The sequence below is a fragment of the Saprolegnia parasitica genome (genome assembly GCF_000151545.1).
Source record: "Saprolegnia parasitica CBS 223.65 unplaced genomic scaffold supercont2.29, whole genome shotgun sequence".
Taxonomy (NCBI): Eukaryota; Oomycota; class Saprolegniomycetes; order Saprolegniales; family Saprolegniaceae; genus Saprolegnia; species Saprolegnia parasitica.
Genome location: NW_012156423.1, coordinates 248,929 through 268,676, shown reverse-complemented (window position 1 = coordinate 268,676; position 19,748 = coordinate 248,929). Strand labels below are relative to the sequence as shown.

General features: G+C 61.0%; 12 protein-coding genes across 12 annotated transcripts; 5 read left to right on the top strand and 7 right to left on the bottom strand.

The window, feature by feature from the left end:
• Window positions 1-690: 690 nt before the first annotated feature.
• Window positions 691-1,167, top strand: SPRG_07049 (hypothetical protein; the record flags this gene model as incomplete). Its single annotated transcript, XM_012346508.1, has 1 exon — window positions 691-1,167. The coding sequence occupies one exon, from the start codon at window positions 691-693 to the stop codon at window positions 1,165-1,167; it is 477 nt and encodes a 158-aa protein (XP_012201898.1).
• Window positions 1,168-1,265: 98 nt separating this feature from the next.
• On the top strand, window positions 1,266-1,709 carry SPRG_07048 (hypothetical protein; the record flags this gene model as incomplete). The annotated part of the gene is made up of 1 exon (XM_012346507.1): window positions 1,266-1,709. The coding sequence occupies one exon, from the start codon at window positions 1,266-1,268 to the stop codon at window positions 1,707-1,709; it is 444 nt and encodes a 147-aa protein (XP_012201897.1).
• Window positions 1,710-1,745: 36 nt separating this feature from the next.
• SPRG_07047 (hypothetical protein) lies at window positions 1,746-3,143 on the bottom strand (the record flags this gene model as incomplete). Its single annotated transcript, XM_012346506.1, has 3 exons — window positions 3,034-3,143; window positions 1,949-2,990; window positions 1,746-1,896 (listed from the first exon to the last, which is right to left on the bottom strand). Exons 1-3 carry the CDS (start codon window positions 3,134-3,136, stop codon window positions 1,746-1,748), a joined length of 1,296 nt encoding a protein of 431 aa, XP_012201896.1. The 5' UTR covers window positions 3,137-3,143.
• A 42-nt stretch (window positions 3,144-3,185) lies between these two features.
• SPRG_07046 (hypothetical protein) lies at window positions 3,186-4,520 on the bottom strand. The gene is made up of 2 exons (XM_012346505.1): window positions 4,089-4,520; window positions 3,186-4,031 (listed from the first exon to the last, which is right to left on the bottom strand). The coding sequence occupies exons 1-2, from the start codon at window positions 4,478-4,480 to the stop codon at window positions 3,278-3,280; spliced, it is 1,146 nt and encodes a 381-aa protein (XP_012201895.1). The 5' UTR covers window positions 4,481-4,520; the 3' UTR covers window positions 3,186-3,277.
• A 515-nt stretch (window positions 4,521-5,035) lies between these two features.
• On the top strand, window positions 5,036-5,323 carry SPRG_07045 (hypothetical protein; the record flags this gene model as incomplete). Its single annotated transcript, XM_012346504.1, has 2 exons — window positions 5,036-5,148; window positions 5,197-5,323. 2 exons carry the CDS (start codon window positions 5,036-5,038, stop codon window positions 5,321-5,323), a joined length of 240 nt encoding a protein of 79 aa, XP_012201894.1.
• A 74-nt stretch (window positions 5,324-5,397) lies between these two features.
• SPRG_07044 (hypothetical protein) lies at window positions 5,398-8,488 on the bottom strand (the record flags this gene model as incomplete). The annotated part of the gene is made up of 6 exons (XM_012346503.1): window positions 8,256-8,488; window positions 7,757-8,203; window positions 7,304-7,708; window positions 7,018-7,257; window positions 5,921-6,967; window positions 5,398-5,889 (listed from the first exon to the last, which is right to left on the bottom strand). The coding sequence occupies exons 1-6, from the start codon at window positions 8,466-8,468 to the stop codon at window positions 5,398-5,400; spliced, it is 2,844 nt and encodes a 947-aa protein (XP_012201893.1). The 5' UTR covers window positions 8,469-8,488.
• Window positions 8,489-9,153: 665 nt separating this feature from the next.
• Window positions 9,154-9,832, bottom strand: SPRG_07043 (hypothetical protein; the record flags this gene model as incomplete). Its single annotated transcript, XM_012346502.1, has 2 exons — window positions 9,154-9,226; window positions 9,255-9,832. The coding sequence occupies 2 exons, from the start codon at window positions 9,830-9,832 to the stop codon at window positions 9,154-9,156; spliced, it is 651 nt and encodes a 216-aa protein (XP_012201892.1).
• Window positions 9,833-10,204: 372 nt separating this feature from the next.
• On the top strand, window positions 10,205-11,889 carry SPRG_20330 (hypothetical protein). Its single transcript, XM_012346553.1, has 9 exons — window positions 10,205-10,286; window positions 10,332-10,454; window positions 10,499-10,596; window positions 10,641-10,823; window positions 10,867-10,998; window positions 11,047-11,178; window positions 11,224-11,360; window positions 11,411-11,562; window positions 11,625-11,889. The coding sequence occupies exons 1-9, from the start codon at window positions 10,217-10,219 to the stop codon at window positions 11,807-11,809; spliced, it is 1,212 nt and encodes a 403-aa protein (XP_012201943.1). The 5' UTR covers window positions 10,205-10,216; the 3' UTR covers window positions 11,810-11,889.
• On the bottom strand, window positions 11,821-13,138 carry SPRG_07040 (serine/threonine-protein phosphatase 4 catalytic subunit). The gene is made up of 6 exons (XM_012346501.1): window positions 12,921-13,138; window positions 12,720-12,872; window positions 12,451-12,675; window positions 12,333-12,408; window positions 12,036-12,282; window positions 11,821-11,987 (listed from the first exon to the last, which is right to left on the bottom strand). Exons 1-5 carry the CDS (start codon window positions 13,119-13,121, stop codon window positions 12,125-12,127), a joined length of 813 nt encoding a protein of 270 aa, XP_012201891.1. The 5' UTR covers window positions 13,122-13,138; the 3' UTR covers window positions 11,821-11,987; window positions 12,036-12,124.
• Window positions 13,139-13,770: 632 nt separating this feature from the next.
• On the bottom strand, window positions 13,771-15,348 carry SPRG_07039 (hypothetical protein). The gene is made up of 8 exons (XM_012346500.1): window positions 15,057-15,348; window positions 14,949-15,009; window positions 14,593-14,896; window positions 14,440-14,551; window positions 14,198-14,391; window positions 14,005-14,160; window positions 13,883-13,958; window positions 13,771-13,832 (listed from the first exon to the last, which is right to left on the bottom strand). The coding sequence occupies exons 1-6, from the start codon at window positions 15,306-15,308 to the stop codon at window positions 14,013-14,015; spliced, it is 1,071 nt and encodes a 356-aa protein (XP_012201890.1). The 5' UTR covers window positions 15,309-15,348; the 3' UTR covers window positions 13,771-13,832; window positions 13,883-13,958; window positions 14,005-14,012.
• A 912-nt stretch (window positions 15,349-16,260) lies between these two features.
• Window positions 16,261-17,955, top strand: SPRG_07038 (hypothetical protein). Its single transcript, XM_012346499.1, has 6 exons — window positions 16,261-16,564; window positions 16,613-16,809; window positions 16,860-17,007; window positions 17,073-17,141; window positions 17,196-17,563; window positions 17,613-17,955. Exons 1-6 carry the CDS (start codon window positions 16,286-16,288, stop codon window positions 17,908-17,910), a joined length of 1,359 nt encoding a protein of 452 aa, XP_012201889.1. The 5' UTR covers window positions 16,261-16,285; the 3' UTR covers window positions 17,911-17,955.
• A 284-nt stretch (window positions 17,956-18,239) lies between these two features.
• Window positions 18,240-19,406, bottom strand: SPRG_07037 (hypothetical protein; the record flags this gene model as incomplete). The annotated part of the gene is made up of 4 exons (XM_012346498.1): window positions 18,240-18,392; window positions 18,546-18,724; window positions 19,026-19,271; window positions 19,328-19,406. The coding sequence occupies 4 exons, from the start codon at window positions 19,404-19,406 to the stop codon at window positions 18,240-18,242; spliced, it is 657 nt and encodes a 218-aa protein (XP_012201888.1).
• Between the last annotated feature and the right edge of the window lie 342 nt (window positions 19,407-19,748).

The following is a 19,748-nucleotide window of genomic DNA, read 5'->3' as shown; positions in this document are numbered from 1 at the left end:
ATCGCCGTCGGCGTCGCTGTCGCGCGCCCAGCTCTCGGCGTCCATGACCGATCTGTGTATAGTATGCGCTCCAGTGGCCACGGCCGACGAGATGTTACTTGCGCGTTCGAAAGCTCGGCAAGGAATGTTCGCGTCTCGGGCAATGTGCCGGCGAGATGGCGACGTCACCACGGTGCAGCCGAACGGAATTACGACCTATCACGGTTGTCGCCGCTGATTGGCCGCATGGCGATCTTGAGTGGCGGCGGCGACCAATTGCATCTTTCACCTTGCGAATACTGGGCCATCTTGTGGAGGTTCCTCGCTCGGAGCCCACGAGGGCGTCGTCGTTGCTGCAGCGCTGGAGTGCAATCGCGTCAATGGAAGAGCATTCTGTTCTTTCCAACATGCCATGCCACAAGGGCGAGGCGAGATATAGATTGGACACGCACGCTGCGTCGACGTCGACTCTGCTTGCAACCGCTCGTCGGCGAAAGGTCAGTCGGCGCCGATGTCACGGAACCCATTTGCCAGCTCCACGTCATTTCCGCTCGCCTTTTTCTTGTATCGTGGCATTATGGCGCCAACTCGTCCGTAATGGCGAGCGCTGGATCTCTGTTCGCATACACATGCGAGTGAGTCAGTCGATCGGGCGTCCATCTTGGGTGCCATGCGCCGGATAATGGCGCACACAACCGTAGTTGCTCAGCAATGAACCGCCAACGTCGCCAGCGACCGCCGCCCAATGATGCGGGGCACCGCCACGGACACACGGTCAACGGCAACATCCGCCCAGGCATGCGCGTCGCCGTCGTGCAGAAGCAAGACCAGCCGACGGGCAAGCTCACGTACGGCACGGTGGCGACGACCTTGACCAACTCGGCGCTGCACCCGCGGGGCATCAAGGTCCGCCTCACGGACGGCATCGTCGGGCGCGTGCAGTTGATTGTCCACGGCGAGGCACCCGAGCCCGCGCCCGAGCCTGACGCTGCGCGGCCAACGTCCCGGCTCCACCTGCAAGACTTCATCCAGGCTCCGTCGCCTCCAAAGCTGCAACTGCACGACTTCATCGAGTACCCCGCGACGTCGGAGCGCGAGGCGCGACCGTGGGCCTGCGCCGCGTGTACGTTTGAGAATTCCGGGTTTCTCGTCGCGTGCGAGGTCTGCGAGACGCCAAAGACGCTGTAAAGGAGAGCAACGCGCGACTGTACTTTTGAGTGTATCGCGTGTTCTGCGGTGGAAAGGCGTCGATTACACGCCACTCCAACTTGAAGAAGCAGTCGGCCATGCACCGCCTTGTGATCACGAGCCAGAGCCCCAATAAGAGCCGAGCAACCTTCCACGCCTTCATGCAATTCCACATCGACGTCGACGACGCGTCTGGCCAGCCATATACGATCTGCAAGCGCTTCCGCGAATTCGTTGCGCTGCACAGCACCTTGCGGCTTGCGGGCTTTCGCGTCCCGAGCCTCCCCGTGGCCGGGCCGTTCATGAGTCTTTGGCTCCTCTGGGACTCTGCGAGTGCGCTCGCCCACCGCCAGTTCTTCCTCCAAGTGTTTCTCCAAGTCCTCAACGACAGCGCCGAGATCCAAGCGCACACAGCCTTCACGAAATTTGTCGGCACCCGCCCCGAGACAAAGCCAGGGTACACGTCGCTCGCCCTCTTCCGCCCATCGTTTGAACGAAGCCCCGTGCGGCGCCCTAGCCGTGTGCCAGCGGTCAGCGACTAAGATCGCAATGCATATACATCCGAAGTATTGGTTTTCTTAGCTCGCAACGAGCGTCCACGGGGTCCACGGACGGTACAGCGTCTGCGTTGCGTGGTCGATGAGCACGAGGTTGTCAACGGTGACGGCACCAGCGTCAGCAACCATCGCGTCCAGCGTCGTCTTGGTCGTCGCGCCTGGCGCAAGCATTCTAGCACGTTGCCATGATATATGCGAGAGCAACCTCGAAATGAAAGAAGTACCCGATGCGTAGCGTAGCGTTCGATGAGGCCCACGCGGGCGGCGCGCTGCATGCCTGCGACGCCAACGCAAGGTACTTGGCGTCACCGTGCAGCGGTGCCGCGTCGAGGGCTGCGTACGCCGGCGACAGCACGAGGAGACTGAGCTCCATCTCGGCGGCGGATTGGTTGGTGACGTACAGGGCGACCTGCGATGCCTGCCCCGCGCGCATGGGGGCGGCAACCAAACGCGCACCCACCTCGACACCCAGCCATTGCTGGCGCAGCGCCAGCGCCGGCGGCTCTGGCAGAGAAGGCAGCTCAATACCAGCCGATTGGGTCAGAGGTGCCATCTCGTCAAAGGTCGACCACGTGTACGTGACCCGCGCGCCAGTCGTAGGCTGCGACGCACTTGCCTCGAGCCGGAAGCCAAGGTGGACGACGGCGTGCCAGTGCTCGCCCGGGTGCAAGACGACGGGGAACGCGTGCACATCGTTTTCGTCCATGATGTATGCGCTCGTATCCGCGTGAAGGCGCACGTCGTGGAGTACGAGGTCGCAAGGCGCACTCGCGGAATGCTCGAAGCGCAAGACGACGCAGTGCTTGGCACCGACGGCGTGGATTGCGTGCGAGAAGCCGACGCTGCGTCCGAGGGCGATAGCTGTCGTCACCTGCCGCGACAAGTGCGACGATGGCAGCGTCTCGGGCCAAAACATGTATTGCGGCAGCGCGCCGCCGACGAGCAGTGACTCGAGTTTCTTGACGCGCTGCGTCTCGATGCGGCGAAAGTGCCCGATGCTTTGGTGCAGCTGGATGCTGAGGCGCAGGCTCGCCGCCGCGGTCCATGGCGCGTGCAAGGCCACCGGCGCGTGGAGCACGAGCGCATCCGAGTCGGGCGATGGCGCAAAGTCACACATTGTCTCATAGAGCGTCGCCTGCGAAGCAGAGTCGACGATGCTCAAGGTTGACACGACGCTGGCTTTGTGTGTGTGCCATTGGTCCAGCGACAGCAGCGGGCAATCGTCCGTCGTCGGCTCGACGCGCAGCGCCAGCACGATGTGCTCGTCTATGGCGCTGTCGGTCAAGCTCTCGCATACATGTGGACGTACCTGGGTAGACAAAGTCGGCGGCGCAGAGCGCATCGTCCTGCGATCGGCGCCGATACAGCGCGATAGATAGCGTCGCTGTGCCCCACGCCTCGATCCAGGGCATAAGTTCGATTGGACTCTACGATCACGCAACCTTATAGCATTAAAATCGATTGCATTGCGTCTTTTGTAGCGAAAAGTTGTGTCTTTTTAGAGCACTGCCGCCCGATATGTACAAGATGGTTGTCAGAGCTTCGTGCGTCGCCTACATAGAGGGAAAGGCCGACGCGTGGGCCTGCTCGGCGGCGGCGGCCTCTTGCAACAAGCTCTGTCGCTCGCGCTGGATGTAGCGCAGCATCTCCATCTCTTCGTCGCGGTCGAGTTCGCTCGCCGTGAGCTCGTCGATGCGGCGCACGTGCTCGATCGGCACCTTGTACTTGATCCGGGGGAGGAGCCAAAGCAGCGCTTTCGGGTCGGTATACGATGCGTACGCCTCGGAGCCCTCGGCCTGCAGCTTGGACTCGGGGTCGATCAGGAACGACGTGTTGCGTGGCACGCCCGCGTCCGTGTACGCCACCGTGTCCGTCGGGCGATTGCCGAACCCCGCGACAAAGACGGGGTGGTCATTGCGGCGGCCGGCGCGCACCATGGCATCCTTGATGCCAAGCAGGACGCCGGCCTTGAACACGTGCGGGTTCTTGTTGACGACCTCGGTGAAGAGCGCGCCGGTGAGCCCCATCGAGTTGGTGATGACGGGCCCTGGTGGCAGTCCTATCTCGTCTTGCCGCGCCTCCTTGAGGTGCACGCGGGACCCGCCCGCCCAGTTGAGCGGTCGCGCCGTGAGGTACAGAATCCGCGCGCCAATGGTGTGCAGCTTGGTCAAGAACGCGCACACGCCCACGTGCATGTAGTCGTACTGCCCCAAGCGCAGCGTGCGGATGTGGCCTTCGACATCGCTGATCGTGATCGTCCCGTCGAGGTCGGCGATGATCGCAAAGTCGTCGGGTTGCCAGACGTACCTACACAAATGGTAATCGAATCAGCCTCCTCCTTGTAGCCTTGATGTGATGACGTACAGATCGCACTCGATGACGCGCGTGTACGTGCGGGATGCGCGAACGTGCTCGAAGCGGACGCGGTTGGGCGACCCGTCCCGCTTGAGCTTGCACGCGGCCCAGTCGACGCCGACGGGAGGAAGGTACTCGTTCTCAATGTTGTTGAAGGTGCACCGGCCGTACTCGAGCAGCTTCATCGACACGTTGAGCCGCGTCTCGTTGACGTAGACGTCAATGGCATCGCCGACGCCCGCGCGGACGTTCGACTTCCACGTCGACCAGCCAAACATGACGTGCCACTCGGTCGAGATGAAGGCGTCGGCGTCATCCAGCGTCTGCACGAGGATGACGTCGAGCGCGTTGCCCGTCGGACGCATCTCCTTGTCCTCGATCGACGACGCGCGGTCCTCCATGCGCAAGATAGATACCGGCCCAAAATATACTGACCAGTTGATTGCTGACTTGCCTTAGCCGTCGTGTTTGTATAGCAGCAAGTCAATGACTGCTTGTCAGCAAAGATCTGACCACGGAACCCAGCGTCCGCCTCTACAGACAACGACTGCAGCATCGAGACAGCATCGACCAAGACCACCCCGCAGAGCAAGGCCATCATTGACGCTGGGTCAAGGCATGGGGTCAAGGTCTTGTTGGTGGCATTGAAGATTGGGACATGGGTGATAGGCGAACCAAGCCTCGTCCTCGTGAGACCATCCGTAGCCTGCGTCGCTGAGCGAGGCGATGACATCAACACTGACGTCGCCCCCACAACCTGGACCTGGGCCTGGACATACTAGCGCCTCGAGGAAGGCGGCGACATCGCGCTGGCACCACGATGCGCTCGCGCGATGGCGGCAGCTTGCCGTGGCTTAAAAAGCAAAATGTTTTATATAACAGACCGTGGGACTGTTAAATAACGGGACCGACTCCTCGGCCACGTTCCACGTCCTTTCTCCGCGGCAACTCGCATCATGGCAGAGCTTCTCGCAGGCTTGGAGTGGCAAGCGCTCTTCAAGGCCATGGCCAGGCACGTCTACGCCGAGCTCCGAAGCCAGCTGCGCACGAACGACGAGTGGGCCGGCCGGTGTGCCGCGTTCGTTGCCCTCGTGCTTGCCTACCGCTTCGTGCACAGCTTCCGCGCCGCCTTGCTGCTCGGTGGTGTCTCGGGCGTCGTCGCCGCCGGCTTGGTCTGCTACCGTCGTCGACGCAAGGTGCTGCGCGCTCCGAGCCAATCTCGCTTGCACCCGGCCACCACGTAGAGCATTCTTATCCAACCCCGACATCACATCGTATATTATCATCGAGCTGCGTTCCTAGTTGTAGCGAGCTCGCTTCACGACCGCGTTCTCGCCTGTCTCGAGCGCACGCTTGCGGCCGCGCTTGGCGTCAAGCCAGGCAAGGACTTCGGCGCGCGGCAGCACTTGGCGCGAAGCGGCCTCGATCGGCGGGCCCGGCGGCAGACTCGAGGTGGTCGCGTGGTTGCCCATGGGGAGGAGGAAGAAAAGTAGTAGGCGCCGATCTGGATGAGGTTGCGGCTCCGGAGCCCGAGCGGCGCCGACGCCAGCGTCAGGTCGCGGCCGTTGACCGAGATGCTCGTGAGGAAGCTGAGGCACCGAATCGTAAACTGCTGGCGCTGGACGTCCCACGTGATGCGCGCGTGCTTGGCCGAGATCATGAGGTCATCGCCGAGGTGGCAGTCGATCGCGCCGCCGGCGAGGCCGCGCGTAAAGTTGATGCCGAGAGACTGGTACCGATCGCGCCACTTGGACGAGAGTCTGCCGAGCGTGATGTCGGTCTGCAGCATGTAGTAGCACAAGCCGGGGCCCTAGAGACAAGGTCGTGAGTTGCAAGTCAACCGCAGTTTGTTGGCGAGCGTACCACCAGCTTGGCGTAGCCGGCGGCTCAAAGTCCATCGGTTTTGTTCGCTTGGCTTCACTGGCCACGAGCGCGTACTGGAGCGATGGCGCCAATGCAGCAAGTGCGAGCTCGCGTTGCCAGCGTGGAACACTTGCCGTCTTCTTGGCGTGCACCACTTGGTGGTGCAGCTGCTTGAGCGCCGGCGTCGCGAACCGCGCCTCGCACGTCATGCACGGCACCTTGAGGAACCGATCGAGCTGGCGCTGGAGCAAATACGCAACGCCGAGGCCGCTGCCGAGGTCGAGGATCGTCTCGCGCGCCCACTGCGGCGTCACAGCGACCGACGACGACGACTTGGCAGGTGGCCATGCGTCGTCGCCGAGGTACAAGAGCTCGCCGTCTTCGTCCATGCCCTGGTTGAGCACGACGACTTTTGGCGTCACACACTTGCGGCTCTTGCACGACTGCTTGCGCAGGCCGGGACCGCCGTATTTTTTCATGTCTTGGCAGTGCCGGCACTTCATACAGTCGGGCGAGAGGCAGCCGACGCAGACGCCGCAACGCATGACACGGCTGCGGTTGTTGAGGCTGGCGAGCTTGCTGCGGCGCTTGGACTTGAACGATTTCGCCGCCGTCTTGCTCAACGGTGCATCGTCCAAGTCGCCTTCCTCCATCGAGTCGTCCATCGAGTCGTCCATGTCGTCGTCCATCTTGCTCTGGTCGCTGTCCGAGGATGCCTGCGACTCGGAGAAGTGTCCGTCGTCGTCGGCCTTGATGGCGAGCGTCTCATCTTCGTCGTCCAAAATGGCGGTCGCGGCCGACGCCGCCGTCGACGAGGACGACCCTGTCATCACTTGCGGGTTGGTGCACTTGCGGTTCTTGCACGACTGTTTCCGCAAGCCAGGACCGCCGTACTTTTTCATGTCCTGGCAGTGCCCACACTCCATGCAGTCGCCCGCGAGGCAGCCGGGGCATTTGCCACAGCGCGTGACCCGCTTCTTGGCTCGGGAGCCCGACGACCGGTTGCGCTTCTTCGGACCCGTGCTCTATCACCACGTGTGTGTAAGAGGTGCAGCGTGCAAGGAGAGCGGCGTACCGGTGCCGACGCCGGAGGAGTCGCCGGTGCTGCGGGCGGGAGCGGCTGCGACGGCTTGTTCGACGGTCCAATCGTCTCGTCGTGCTCTTGCCGTTCGTGGGCGTTGCGCAGCGCCATGGTGCCGCAGTCGACGCCGCACTTGCGGCACGTCCACGTGCCTGGTGGCGCGTGGTCGGACTTGGTGTGCTTGAGGAGCCCGCTGCTCGTCATAAAGGTCTTGGCGCAGTGCTTGCACGCAATCTATGTTTCTGTCACATCGATCGATCTATCGATTCCAAGCGCGTACCAGTTTGGCGTCCGAATGTGCCGACGACGACTTGGTCGACGGTGGCGGCGCCGATGTCGTGACTGGCACCGGCGTCTCAAAGGCTGACGCCGCCGGCAAGTGGGACCGCTTCAAGAGGCGTTTCTTGGCTTCGAGGGCGAACCGATGCACTTTGCGTTGTTTCTTGAACCGGGCCAAGTGCCGGCGTTCCGTGCGAAGCAGCGGCGTCGAGAGCACGTACTCGGTCACTGGCGTCGCGTCCATCTGGATGAGCGCCGCGCGCTCCACGTCGCAGGCTGCAGTCGTGCAGCGCACCACATCGGCCAGCGCTGGCGCTTCGTCGCAACCAACAGCTACGACGACCTGCCGGAGCACACGCACGAGTTGGTCAATGGCGCTGGCATCGAATCCGCTCGTGCCCCACGCCTACACGTCTGTCTTAACACAGATCGCATCGCAGCAACGACGACGTACCAGAGTCTTTTGCTTCGAGTCAAAGAGCTCTGGGAGCACAAAATGCAAGAGTAGACGCACATCGACGCACAGATCCGGCACGGCAAGTAGCCAGCGCTGGCGGCAGCGAACGTGCAGCAGCTCTGGCAGCAGCGTAGCTGGCCGATCGTACACGACGAGCTGCCACTGCAGCTTGTGCCAATGGGCCATGTCCGCCGCAAGTACCCGGTACGTAGTCAGCACGACGTGGAAGGGACCCGTCTTGGCCCGTATCCGGTCGTCGGCCCAGAAACTCCGGAGCGTCGCGCGGTCGTCGTCGCCGCCCCAGTAGGGGAGTAGGCGCAGGTCGGTAAACTCGTCGGCCTCGATCGTCGACTCCCACAGCGCCAGCGCCTCGCAGCTCGTCACAATCAAGTGCGGCCCCCACTTGTTTTGGCGCTGACCGAGTTGCGTCAGCAGTGTCAGAATCTACAGCACGTTCGATGAGCACTGGCCGTCCGCAGAAAAAAGCTGTTTGCACCTCGCGCATCGGAGGCGACGCAGACACGACCATGCCGTTGACACCATGCGCGTACAGCGTCTTCATGTCTTGAACGCTCTTGGACGCGTCATCGTCGCTGGGTGCCAGCGCTGGTGACGAAGGCGCGTCAAGCCATGCCCATTTGGAAGCATCCTGAAACGGGTTGGGCACCGAGACGACGGTCGTTGGCGACGCAGCAGGATCGACAAGCATCCAATCGAGGTGATCTGGCTCCAAAACGCGCTGGCGCCAGCGTTCCCACTCGGCGTCAAACTCGCCGATTTGGCGCGAGTGCTCCTTCCAGAGAGTGCTCGCTGTGATCTCGGCGACGCGTGCAATGTCCTCGAGGCCCAAGGCCGTTGACGAGAAGTGCTCGCTGGCCATCTAGAAGCGTTTGTGACGACGACGCGTCACACATGTGTGGGTCGTACCATGCCCTGCATCGGACGCTGGCCAAGGAGCAATTGGGTGTAAATGGCGGCTTCGGCCAGGAGAAAATGCGTCATCTTCAAGTTGTCCCCAAGGATGTCTCGTTGGCGAGAGACCTATGCACCGTGAGTTATCGAGACAGCGAGACGCGACGGTACCATGACGGGCTTGTCTTTGGCTACTCGCCGCTGGTCGGGCGAGCTCGAGAGAGCCGAGTCGTTGTCATCGTGCGACGTAAACGAGCCGTTCGCGCGTTTTCCGTAGGCGCTGCGGCTGCGTAGCTTGCCTTGGGCTTCAAGGCAACATGCGGCAAGGTCTCGCAGGGTGCGTTGCCGATGCAAGCGCCGTTCGCGAAGCGCGGATGCTGCAAGTTGGAGCGCTGAGGATTCACCCACGACAGCGGAGGTCCAAAGGTCTTTCGCCGAGCCCGTTAACATGCGTGTCTGCAGCTTCTGTAGTGTCCTACACATTACGAAGAAGGGTGAGCAAAACAACTCGATTGGAAAGGTATGGTACTCGTCGCGTTGCGCTTGGAGCGAGGCCTGCATATGCATCATGAGGAAGCCGAACCAGGAGAAGCTGGCACGCACCTTGTATGCGTCAATGTCACGAAGGGCATGGCGCTTCGTGACGGCAAAGATCGCTCGCTTTCGCCCTTCCAAGAGCGCGTCGCGCCACGTGTCAATCGTGTCGAAGGGCGACGTCGCGTGGCTCGGTGCCGCCGGTTTCGCGTGCACGAACGAGGTATCGTTCATGCAGACGTGGATCTTGCGCTCGCGCTCGAGCTTCTCTGTCGAGCTCATCGTGAATGCTGCATTGTACGCCTTCTCGAGCGCATCGTACACGAGCTCGTCCGACTCGTCCGGGATCTCGTCGTACACGTTGCCGACCAGCGCGCCCTTGTTGGGCATCGACGTGTGGAGCTCCGTGCCAACGTAGCATGCTTCCAGCTCGAGCTTGCCACGGCTTCGTTGGTCGAGCGTGTGTTTACGGTACGGTCCATGCAGCAGCCCGTTCGTCGGCAGCGTGTTGTCCTCGCGCGTCGCCGCCGGAATCGCCACGTGGGCTCGGCTGGATGGCGCTGCCAGCTGGTGCGTGAGGAGCGGGAGATGGTCCACGCATAGGAGCCTGCGCACGTCGTCCTTCATGCCGCCGTCGGCCAGAGTCGTCCGGAAAATCCCAAGTGGCCAGCCGCGCCGCCACACAAACGGCCGAAGAATCTATCGCCGCCCGAGGATTGGTTGGCGCCTCCAATCGAATGTGAGAGGTCATAGTCCGTGGGATAATATGCGTTTTCACAGGCTTTTGCAACGGTTGCCGTTTGGATCGGATAGACACACGCAACTCTTAACCATCCCCGCGTGAGAGGCGCGCAGCCATGAGGGTGGTAATGGACAACCTCAGCGTGCACTTGAACGCTAGCGTTGTGCTATGTGGCGTCCTTGTACAATGCCCACCACGGGTGCATGAGCGACTCTGCATGCCCGTTGCAAAAGAGGAGTTGGGTGTCTTTATCCTACGTCGGAACGACCATGGACATTGCGCTGGCCGTGTGGGCCGCAGGGCTCGGCGACGTTCGCGACATCGTCCGAGCATCGACCGGTGCGTACTGACGTGACGTGGCGCCAGCTCATGGCGTGCTGCTAGTCTCAACGCGCTGGCACCGGTCGCTGACGGCCCAAGCGCCGTTCCAAGCGCGCTTTGGCCGCGAGTTTCGTCCCGAGTACGCCCTCCTGTGCGCCGAGCAGGAGGCCATTGCGCTCGTCCAAGGTAGGCTCGTCGATGGCACATTGCTGCATCGCCTATGACAATAGACTGGCGAACTCTGTACATCCAGCGATCTCTGGGTTTTGCGAATGGGTTCCGCCTTGGCATGGACCTCCTGCCAGCGCCCGAGGACCCAATAGAGCTCGTACGTACGCTACGGTGTATGTCTGTGTTGAACGACATGCGTAGGCGCAGCGCAAGGCCGAAGCGAGCTTGCTGCGCTGGATTTACGTGACGGAGCAGGCCGAGGTCCGTCTCTCCCGACCCATATTCGGCGACGTCCTCGAGGCCGCGAGCCTCGAGCGCCTTCCGCTTCAAGAAGCCTTGCATTGGCAGCACTGCTTCTCGCAAGCCAAGCCGCTTTACGACCAAGTAGGCAGCTTCGCTTCTGCGTATCCTAATTGCGGGCGCGTAGCTGTTGCACCCGGCGATTCCGGCGGCCTGCGACGTCTTGGACGACGCCGACTATGCGTTCAAGATTGACGAGCAGGCTGCTTGCATCAAGAAATTGTACAACCAAGCAGTGTGGAATGTCAAGTACTTCAAGGTCCATCGCGCGTCATCGCATGATGGCCTTGAGCGTCGTACTGCGTAGGTGCTCGAGAAGCCATTCCGGGATCTCTTGACGAGCGACGTCAAGCAGATTGGCACGATCGTCCCCGCGATCATCAAGACGCTCAAGATGATGTGGTCCTCGAGCAAGTACTACAAGGACAGCGCCAAGATGGTACCCTTCCTCTTTGATAACACGACGCACGTAGTGCGGGCGTAGGGCAGTCTTCTCGGCCGCATCGCCCTCGCCCTCTGCGCACGCGTGAGCGCGACGGTCGAGATCAACCACCTTCTCTGCGGCAACGACTTTGACGCGACCATCTCGCTCGTCGAGAGCGCCGGCATGATGCTTGAACGGTATCCATTCTACTCGCTGTCTTGTCGAATGGATTGGTGATCCCATCTAGCTGGCACGACGTGTACACAGAGAACGACGGTGGGTTCTGGGGCCCCTTTGACAGGACCGAGCTCTTTGGCCGCGTCGACGACGTCGCGCAGTGGTGCTCGGAGGTCCGGAGCGTGCTCATGATCCTCCGCCAGATCAAGCTCGAAATGGTGCGTCGAGTCGAGTCGCCACGACGATATATCTCATGGCCCTTTTATTAGATTGAGCGCGTCCAGGTCGCGCCGACGACGTCGAGACGTTCGAAGCGATGCTGTCGACCATGGACGCGGGTCTGTACGCGCACTGGGCCACGGTGGTCCTCTTTGATGCAAGCAGCCGCGCCTCGTGGCTCGACGGCGTCGGCTTTCTGCGCGCGACGTCCAACGCGCTCCTTGCGTTCGCCCACAAGCTCGGGTCATAGACACACAACAATTCGTCGATTCAAGCAGTCGCATTCCAAGACCTTAGTTAGCGTCGGAAATGATACAAGGGGACGTAGGCTCTTCGTATGGCGTACGGACATTAGCTTACAAGAAATAGTCGGGCGCGGGCTTCTTCGAGGGGACACCGCGGGCGTCCTGGGGCGCGGCCTCGAAAATCTGCAGCAAACTTATGAGCGCATGCCAACAGTAGATATGAATGCGCACCTTGAACTTTTGCTCGAGGTTCTCGTCGAGCTCGAGGATCGCCGCGACGTTGCCACATCGGTAGCAGTAGTTGGGCGCCGACCAGACGGTCACGAGCGCGTTGTTGAACATCGACTTGTGGCCCTCCATGACGAGCTGATGTGCCCGACAAATGAGCTGATGTCGTTGGTTTGGTTGAACTTTTCGACCACGTCGCCGCCAAAGAGGTACCCGGCACCACGCGGGCTCAGGCCCCAGCCGTCAATGTCTGTAGAGGTGCGAGGTGAGGCGCGGTGCAGGGACGCGAGATGCGAGTACCTTCCGGGTCCGACCACATGAGGTCGCACATGGCGCCGTCGTGCGGCACTTCTTGCTTCCGGTCAATGATACGGATCTATGGAGGTTGAGGTCATGTGTTTCGTGTCGAGCGTTGTACCTGGTCCAGCGTGTTGATCGACGGCGAGAGACCGCCGTGGACGCAGAAGATCTTGTCTTCGATGATGGCCGACAAACTGAGGTAGTCGAAGATCTCCGTGCAGTATCGCCACACGTTCACGGAGCCGTATTTGCGCAGGCACTCGTCGTAGAAGCCGTACACTTGCGTGATCTGACGGCTTTCGTGGTTGCCGCGGATGAGCGTAATACGGTCCGGGTACCGCACCTACGACCATCCTGAGCAATCGCGCATCATACGTCACGGCATACCTTCAGGGCGAGCAAGAGAAGGAAGGTTTCCACACTGTAGAAGCCTCGGTCGACAAAGTCGCCCATGAAGAGGTAGTTGGTTTCGGGGCACTCGCCGCCGACATTGAACAGCTCCTTCAAGTCGTAGAATTGGCCGTGGATGTCACCGCAGATCTAATGCAGATCCGATTCTTAGCCGTTGCGAGAGGCCATGCTGCGCACCGTCACGGGCGCATCGATGCGCTGGACGTTGCTCTCGTCCACAAGAATCTCACGGGCCTTCTGGCACAGCGCCTTGACCTCCGACTCCTTGAGGTACTCGCAGCGCTTCAACTGCTCGATCTGTCTGTCCAGGTCGCTCATGGTGCTGGCGCCAGAGGTACCGCCCGTGCTGCTTGGGCTCGTCACGGCGTCGCTGCTCATGCTGGCTATCGTCGGCCTCAAAGGCGAAATAAAGAAGGCAAGGCAAAGACTGGGTCCCAAGAAACCTCTGGCATCCGATTCACAAATCTCGTTCTAGCCTTTTCATTCGACCTCTCTATGCGAGCAACCTTCACAAACCTATGTCGCTACGTAAGCCAGGGGCCGAAACGGACATCCTAATTAGGCTCGGTCGTTTGAAATTCGGGTCGCCTACAGCTGGCAGAGCTGCTGGAACAGATCCGCGGCCCGCGCATCGTCCCAGGGCGCACTACGCACAAGCCCATGAGCCTCGACGGCCGCGAAAGAGGGCCAACGTACGCAGCAGCGATCGGCTCGAGACGGACGTCCAGCGCGGGCAGCGAAACGCGCTTCCGCCGCTTCGCTGGATGTTACTGGCCCATTCTGCACGAGGATAGGCAGTACCACACGCTGCGGTGGCTCGGCGGTCGCAGCCTTGGCGCTGATTGGGGCGCGATGTAGCGACGGCAGCGACGAGTGCACTGCCGACCTCGGAACCATACGGTCGCGGGCCTTGGCGCGAGTGCTACCGGTATGTATTGATGGCTCAAGCGACATCCACGTCGTAGTGTACGTACGTTGCCGCGATGGACACGAGCTTGCGTGCGACGACAACGTCGTCCGCTTGGTTGTCGGGTGGTGCGCGCTCTCTCTCGGGTGCTAACGTGGGCATCGACGGTGAGTGCGGGACCGCTACTCCCAGAATCTCCGGTGGGCTCAATAATGCCAAGGCAGCGGTGTACTGGAGAGCGTCCGAAGATACTCGTTCTCGTGCTGGAGCTGCTTGATTTGAGCCCGGAGGTCCATGACCAGCTTGTCCTACGCAGCGTTCTTCGATGCGATAGCGCCGACACAGTACTGATACCTGCGGGCTCAATGCCACCGTGGGCTCGTTGTGTATTCGAGCGACGCCCATCGCAAACTCGAGGGTCCGCGTCGACTCGCGGCTAAACTCGGGCGCTGCATTGACGCATGCAAGCATGAGCGTCCGGCTGCGCCCGCCAAGGCTGTCGATGAGCAGCTAGTCCTCGTCAGTGGTCGTCATCCCGGCAGCGTACCATGGTGAGCTTCGAGTCTCGGTACGGCACGAACGTGGTCTTGTTGTGCGCCGCCGCGTTGAGCGCCCCAATGACCTGCGAGAGAGAATAAGAGCACGAAGACACCGTTGGCAAACACGTTCTTGGCTCAGACAGTACAGGCTCTTGTTGATGTACCCCGACTCCTTGAGCTGCGTGCCCACGGCCCCCGTGTCCTATGAGAAAAAGTGTGCTTGCAGACGACGAGTAGGTATTCATCTTACGTGGGCACGCTCGCTCCCGGCCAAGTCGACGATCGTTAGTTTGCCGTACTTGCGCACGCCGTTCGTCTCGCTGTCGACATAGAGCGTTACGAGGCAGTGGCTTCGGTTGGACCTGCGCAGCGCTTAATTCTTCATTCACGGCAACCTGCGCACCGATCATTGAGGCGGTGACTCGAGTGGACGCGGTTGGCGGCGGCCGCAAGCACGACGGTCATGACTTCTTCGTACGTGCCGCAAGACGCGACAGTAGCGTCCTCGAGAAAGAAGCCCGTCGCCTTGCTCCAGCGCACTGTGAGCGGCCGCGCACTCGGTGCGATTAAGTCGTGGACGGACTCGTTGTAGATCTCGACGCACGTCACGCGCACGGCGCAGCGGGTCTCGCCGAGCTTGGACGCGATGCAGTCCATGAGCAGCGCAACGCTGCGCGGCAAAAAACCTTGGCTCGACCCGCGCAGGTCTAATGCATAGTCGTAAGGTCTTATTGTGTGTGTCGATCGATGGCCGTGTACGTGTGGGCGGCACGAGGTACCGCTCGGGCCCAAAGATCGTATGCGACTTGCCGGCGCCCGTCTAGCGCCGCAAGCGTCCGTCGCCGAGCCTCGGGAATGGCAGCGTACCTGGCCGTACGCAAAGATGGTGGCCGCGTACCCGTCGACGGCGCTCTGCACGAGCGTGGCCATACCCGATGCGACAAAGGCAGCCTCCTGGGTCATGGCCGCGTCGAGGAAGCGGTCGCAGCGAAAGCTCGCGGCGGCGGCGTCTCCGTTGGCGACGAAGACGCGGTCGTCGGCCCACGAGATGGCAGACGGGCCATCCGCCTTTGGACTCGGGCGCGCCCGCACCGCGACCAGGATCTTCTCGCTGCGCATGCGACAGGTGTTTCCGGAAACCGTACTCGCGACGTTACTGCGCCCACTGGATTTATCCGCGCAAGATCGCGGCGTCGGCGGTGCAGCCATCGCCCAACTAGCTACTAGTACATGTACTTGATATTCGTACTGCTACGTATAAGTAGGCATGCGCGTCCCAGACCCGACGCAATTATGGTGCGCGAAATGTTGATGCGATCCGCAGCGGCCTCGGATGTAATGCGGCGACGGCCTGTCGCCCCCAGCGTTGAAGTCGTGTTGACGCTCACGGTCAAAGACACGGGCGCCGTCGACACCGCGTCGAGGTGCCAGAGACGCTGCGCACGCGGGTTTTCTTGCCGCGAAGTGTCTTTTACGCTCCAAGAGTGCGACACTGAGGCCGTGTCTCTACGACGGTCCGCGCCGGCGGCGATGGCAAAGGCACCACGCGACGCACGAAGACGGTCCCGCCGCCAGGTGCAACGGCACGAGCGTATGCATCGGTGGTTCTCTGCGTTGATGGCAACAGCCTCCGTGCGCGACAGCGTCGGGTCCAGACGCGTGCAAGCAGTAATTGCGAGGTTCGGTTGTGTATCTCCCCCTGTTTTAAACAGAATCTCGGCCATTCTGTTTGGATCCGAATGGAATCTGGAGGACCCTTCAGGACCCCCGGACGACGATCGCCAATCGCAATCGCAGCTGCGCCAAGAAGGGCGAAGTAATTGTACTAGCATCATCGCACTGACGCCAATGGGACCTCGCAGCACCACCCGCTACAATCCTTGGACGACCGCTTTGTCGGACCTGCTTTTGTCCGCTCGAGGCCTCACAAGCAGCCTCACAAGGCGGAAAAGCACGGCTGTGCCAATTAGCCGGGCGGATGCAGGAAGTCGAGGGGGCTGGGGGCCGAAGGTTCGCTGGTCGTGTGTTTAAAACACAACGAGTGTTGGAAACAACGGCAAAATGGCGACAGGGGTGCACAAAGAAAGACAGCGGCAATGGCGTTGACGCGGCGCGGGTCCCGGGTCATGGTCGAAGCAGATGGTATGTGGAGTTTAGAAAGCATGTCCTTCAAGCGACTCGTGCTCGTGACCGTCGGCCTCCCCGCGCGGGGCAAGAGCTTCGTCATGCGCAAGCTGACCAAGTACACGGCCTGGCTCGGGTTCCCGACCAAGATCTTCAACGCAGGCAACTACCGCCGCCAAGAGGGCATGGCGGCCATCGACGCAGCCTTCTTCGACGCCGAGAACGTCGAAGCCAAGCGCATCCGCGACGAGGTACGCTACCGTCGCCTGCCATGCATTCTCCATAGCGCATGCGCGTAGCTCGCGATGGAAGCACTCATGGAGCTCATTGCGTGGATCGAAGACGGCGGCCACGTCGCCGTCTTTGACGCGACCAACACGACCAAGGCGCGCCGCGAACTCGTGTGGCAGACGCTCAAGAGCGTGCCCAACATCCAAGTCATGTTTATTGAAAACATTTGCGACTCGATCCCGATGCTCGAAGCCAACTACCTCCGGTACTAGTAGTACCTCCTCCTCTCGGGCTTCAGCACCCACGCGATCATAGCAAGCTCAAGAACGACGACTACGTCAACGCCGACCCCGAGACGGCGCTTGCCGACTTTAAGGAGCGCGTCGCCAAGTACGAGGCGGTCTACGAGACGATCGAGGACGCGGAGAACGACGGGCGCATCTGCTACGTCAAGGTCTTCAACGTACGTCGACTGCACAGGATAGGCTTTGGTACAGTATCCTGCTCACGCACACCACACTGCTGTAGGCGGGCGAGAAGGTCCAAGCACGCTTCTGCCAAAGCTTCTTGCCCAGCCAAGCCGTGTCCTTCCTCCAGGTAGCCTCCGTCGTCGTCGTCACCATCATCATCATCTGCATCATCGTCGAGTAGAACATTCACCTCTTTGAGCGCAAGCTCTGGCTCGTGCGGCCAGGCCCGAACCGCAACGGCGTGCAGCACATCTTGGGCGGCGACGAGGAGCTCACGGACGACGGCCACGTGGTCGCGCACGCCCTCGCCGAGTTTATGGTGACGGCGATCGCCGAGACGAAGCGGCCCATCGACGTGTGGCACAGCACGATGAAGCGGGCGAAGCAGACGTCGTCGTACATTCCGCGCGAGCACGTCAAGCGCGTGGTCAAGACGACGCTTCTCAACGAGCTCGGTGGCGGTGACTTCGAGGGCTTTACGCGCGAAGAACTCGCCAACTACTACCCGCGCCACCTTGACGCGCGGACCAAAGACAAGCTCCGCTACCGGTACAGTCACGGCTTTGGCTGGCAACGGCACTGAGATTGAGAGTTGTAGGTACCCAGGCGCCGGTGGCGAGAGCTACATTGACGTCATTTGCCGCCTGCGCCCGCTCATCATTGAGTTTGAGCGCAAGAAGCGCGACTGCTTGATCATTTGCAGCGAGTCGATCATGCGCTGCCTCATGGGCTACTTTATGGGCGTCACGGCCGAGGACCTCCCGCACCTCCCGACCAAGGTGGGCATCGTGTACGAGCTCTCGCCGCACCGCGACGGCTGCGACATCAAGGAGCTCCCGCTCAATCTCCCCGACCAGCTCAAGGACACGCTCGAAGACTACATGCGCGATTTATAAGCTCGCGTCGCGCTCGAAGAATACATGTTTCCATTATGTATGCATACGCAGATCGTCTTCTCAAGTCACCGCGGTGGCCGGTACGAGGGGACGAGGGGCGTGGCGTGACAGTCTACGGAGCTTGTCCTAGGTGAATCTACCAAGTAGCCTAGTGGCATGGCTGCTACATGTAGCAAGGACCGCCTCTAGATGCGAAGCCGTGGACGCCCGACCCGTTCGACTTGCAGGTCGGAGGACTGCGCTGGAAGAAAGTGCAATCGAGAAAAGTTGAAGTAATAAGCTGCGCTGTATTGTCATTTCGCCAATCTCTCATTCCAATGGCACTCCATTTAGAACTTCAACTCGTGGACGCGGTCGTTCTTCGTGAGCGAGAACTTGGCGTTGAGGTAGTGCTTGAGGGCCGGGACGGCGGCGATCTTCTTAAGAAGAGCGGCGTCGACGATCTTCTGGTCCTTCTTGCGCTGCTCCGAGACGATGGCAGCCTAAAAACATACCATCAGCATTTGCGTGACTGGGAGCTTTTTGTTGCAGCGATTCCAAGCGCCGAGACGGCACGTCAACCAGTAAAGGATGACGGCCTTGTGTCACAAGTGGTCGTTCGACCCACCACAACAGACAGAAAGAGTGCAGCGTACCGTCGAGGCCTGGGCGAAGAAAGCCTCTTCGTCCTTCTTCGACGACGTCTTCTCGCGGGCGAAGTAGGCGTCGTTGATCTCCGGGAGCTTGACGTCCGAGATGTCAACCTTCGTCGACGTGGCGATGACGAAGGCCTGGTTCACGCGGCGGAGCGGGACACCGTTGACCTTGTACGGGCCTAAAGAAGGAGCAGGATAAGCCGCAGGTTCATGCATCGAGACAAGCAGTGCCCAGGATTCCTCAGGTCTCATAATCTGAAATTCCTCGGCTGGAATCGCGACAAGGGCTACGCCGGGCACACGACACCGCCACCGGCGCCAGGATGACCGACTACTCACTCCGATCCATCCCGAACGCCGGCGCAGCATGCCGCATGGATCCATTGCGGCCCAAGTCTTGATGGCAGGCCTCTCAGGTGTCGTTTTTCATCGTCGGAATCCCGCGAGTGGGCATAATCACATGCAGGACGTGCAACGTACCGGTGACGAGGAGCGTGCCCGAAGCAAGCTGCTTAAGGAACACGACGCGCTTGCCACGGAAGCGGCCCGAGAGGAGGATGAGGACCGTGCCGGGCGTGATCGAGGCGCGGAGCTTGGCGGTCTTGACCGAGTTGCGGGCGGTCTTGGCCGACGGGAGCGGCTTCGGGACGTAGTCCGTGGGGTACCACTTGGGCTTGCGGAGCGTCTTGGTGACGACAGCCTTCTTCTGCGAGGCCTTGGGCCGGCCTTGAAGCGGCCGTTCGACTTGGCGAGCGAGTTGGCCGAGATGGCGTTGATGCCACGGGCCAAGACGACGTTCTGGCGGCGGGCGACCGTCTTCTTGGCGGCGGGCTTCTTAGCGGCAGTCTTAGCGGGAGCCATCGATTACTTCTTTCTCGAAATGACAAGTGGACGCGAGATTGCACTCGCGCTCATGCCAACCACCAATCGCCTCTCGCACCAGTCATTTGCCTCTGGTATCCGGACAGAAGCCGGATAAACCTCGCACAATACATATATGATGCGACGGTATTTTGGCCGAAATTGGCGCCAAGCAACAAGTGCATGCGGCCAACGTGAAGGCCACATGCCGATGACAAACATGGCAAGGAGGCGGCTGCCCATGTATGCGGTAGATGCTGCAACGACTATATATCTTTACAGCTTTGTGAGACGGTGTGGACTTGGTAAGCCGAAATCATGCTGGCAGGCCGATGGCGTACG

What these genes read in the sequence shown, in the direction of transcription:
- SPRG_07040 (XM_012346501.1), bottom strand. Translation starts at nt 13,121, where the DNA reads ATGAGCAGCGACGCCGTGACGAGCCCAAGCAGCACGGGCGGTACCTCT. An exon ending in CGATCAACACGCTGGACCAG is followed by an intron (nt 12,409 to 12,450) that starts GTACAACGCTCG and finishes CAACCTCCATAG; the next exon opens with ATCCGTATCATTGACCGGAA. An exon ending in CATGTGGTCGGACCCGGAAG is followed by an intron (nt 12,283 to 12,332) that starts GTACTCGCATCT and finishes GCACCTCTACAG; the next exon opens with ACATTGACGGCTGGGGCCTG.
- SPRG_07039 (XM_012346500.1), bottom strand. Translation starts at nt 15,308, where the DNA reads ATGCGCAGCGAGAAGATCCTGGTCGCGGTGCGGGCGCGCCCGAGTCCA. An exon ending in CCGGGAGCGAGCGTGCCCAC is followed by an intron (nt 14,392 to 14,439) that starts GTAAGATGAATA and finishes TTTTTCTCATAG; the next exon opens with GACACGGGGGCCGTGGGCAC. An exon ending in GAGACTCGAAGCTCACCATG is followed by an intron (nt 14,161 to 14,197) that starts GTACGCTGCCGG and finishes GACGAGGACTAG; the next exon opens with CTGCTCATCGACAGCCTTGG.
- SPRG_07046 (XM_012346505.1), bottom strand. Translation starts at nt 4,480, where the DNA reads ATGGAGGACCGCGCGTCGTCGATCGAGGACAAGGAGATGCGTCCGACG. An exon ending in CGCGTCATCGAGTGCGATCT is followed by an intron (nt 4,032 to 4,088) that starts GTACGTCATCAC and finishes CCATTTGTGTAG; the next exon opens with GTACGTCTGGCAACCCGACG.
- SPRG_20330 (XM_012346553.1), top strand. Translation starts at nt 10,217, where the DNA reads ATGGACATTGCGCTGGCCGTGTGGGCCGCAGGGCTCGGCGACGTTCGC. An exon ending in CATCGTCCGAGCATCGACCG is followed by an intron (nt 10,287 to 10,331) that starts GTGCGTACTGAC and finishes GCGTGCTGCTAG; the next exon opens with TCTCAACGCGCTGGCACCGG. An exon ending in CCAAGCCGCTTTACGACCAA is followed by an intron (nt 10,824 to 10,866) that starts GTAGGCAGCTTC and finishes GCGGGCGCGTAG; the next exon opens with CTGTTGCACCCGGCGATTCC.
- SPRG_07038 (XM_012346499.1), top strand. Translation starts at nt 16,286, where the DNA reads ATGGCGTTGACGCGGCGCGGGTCCCGGGTCATGGTCGAAGCAGATGGT. An exon ending in CCAAGCGCATCCGCGACGAG is followed by an intron (nt 16,565 to 16,612) that starts GTACGCTACCGT and finishes GCATGCGCGTAG; the next exon opens with CTCGCGATGGAAGCACTCAT. An exon ending in AAGCCGTGTCCTTCCTCCAG is followed by an intron (nt 17,142 to 17,195) that starts GTAGCCTCCGTC and finishes ATCGTCGAGTAG; the next exon opens with AACATTCACCTCTTTGAGCG.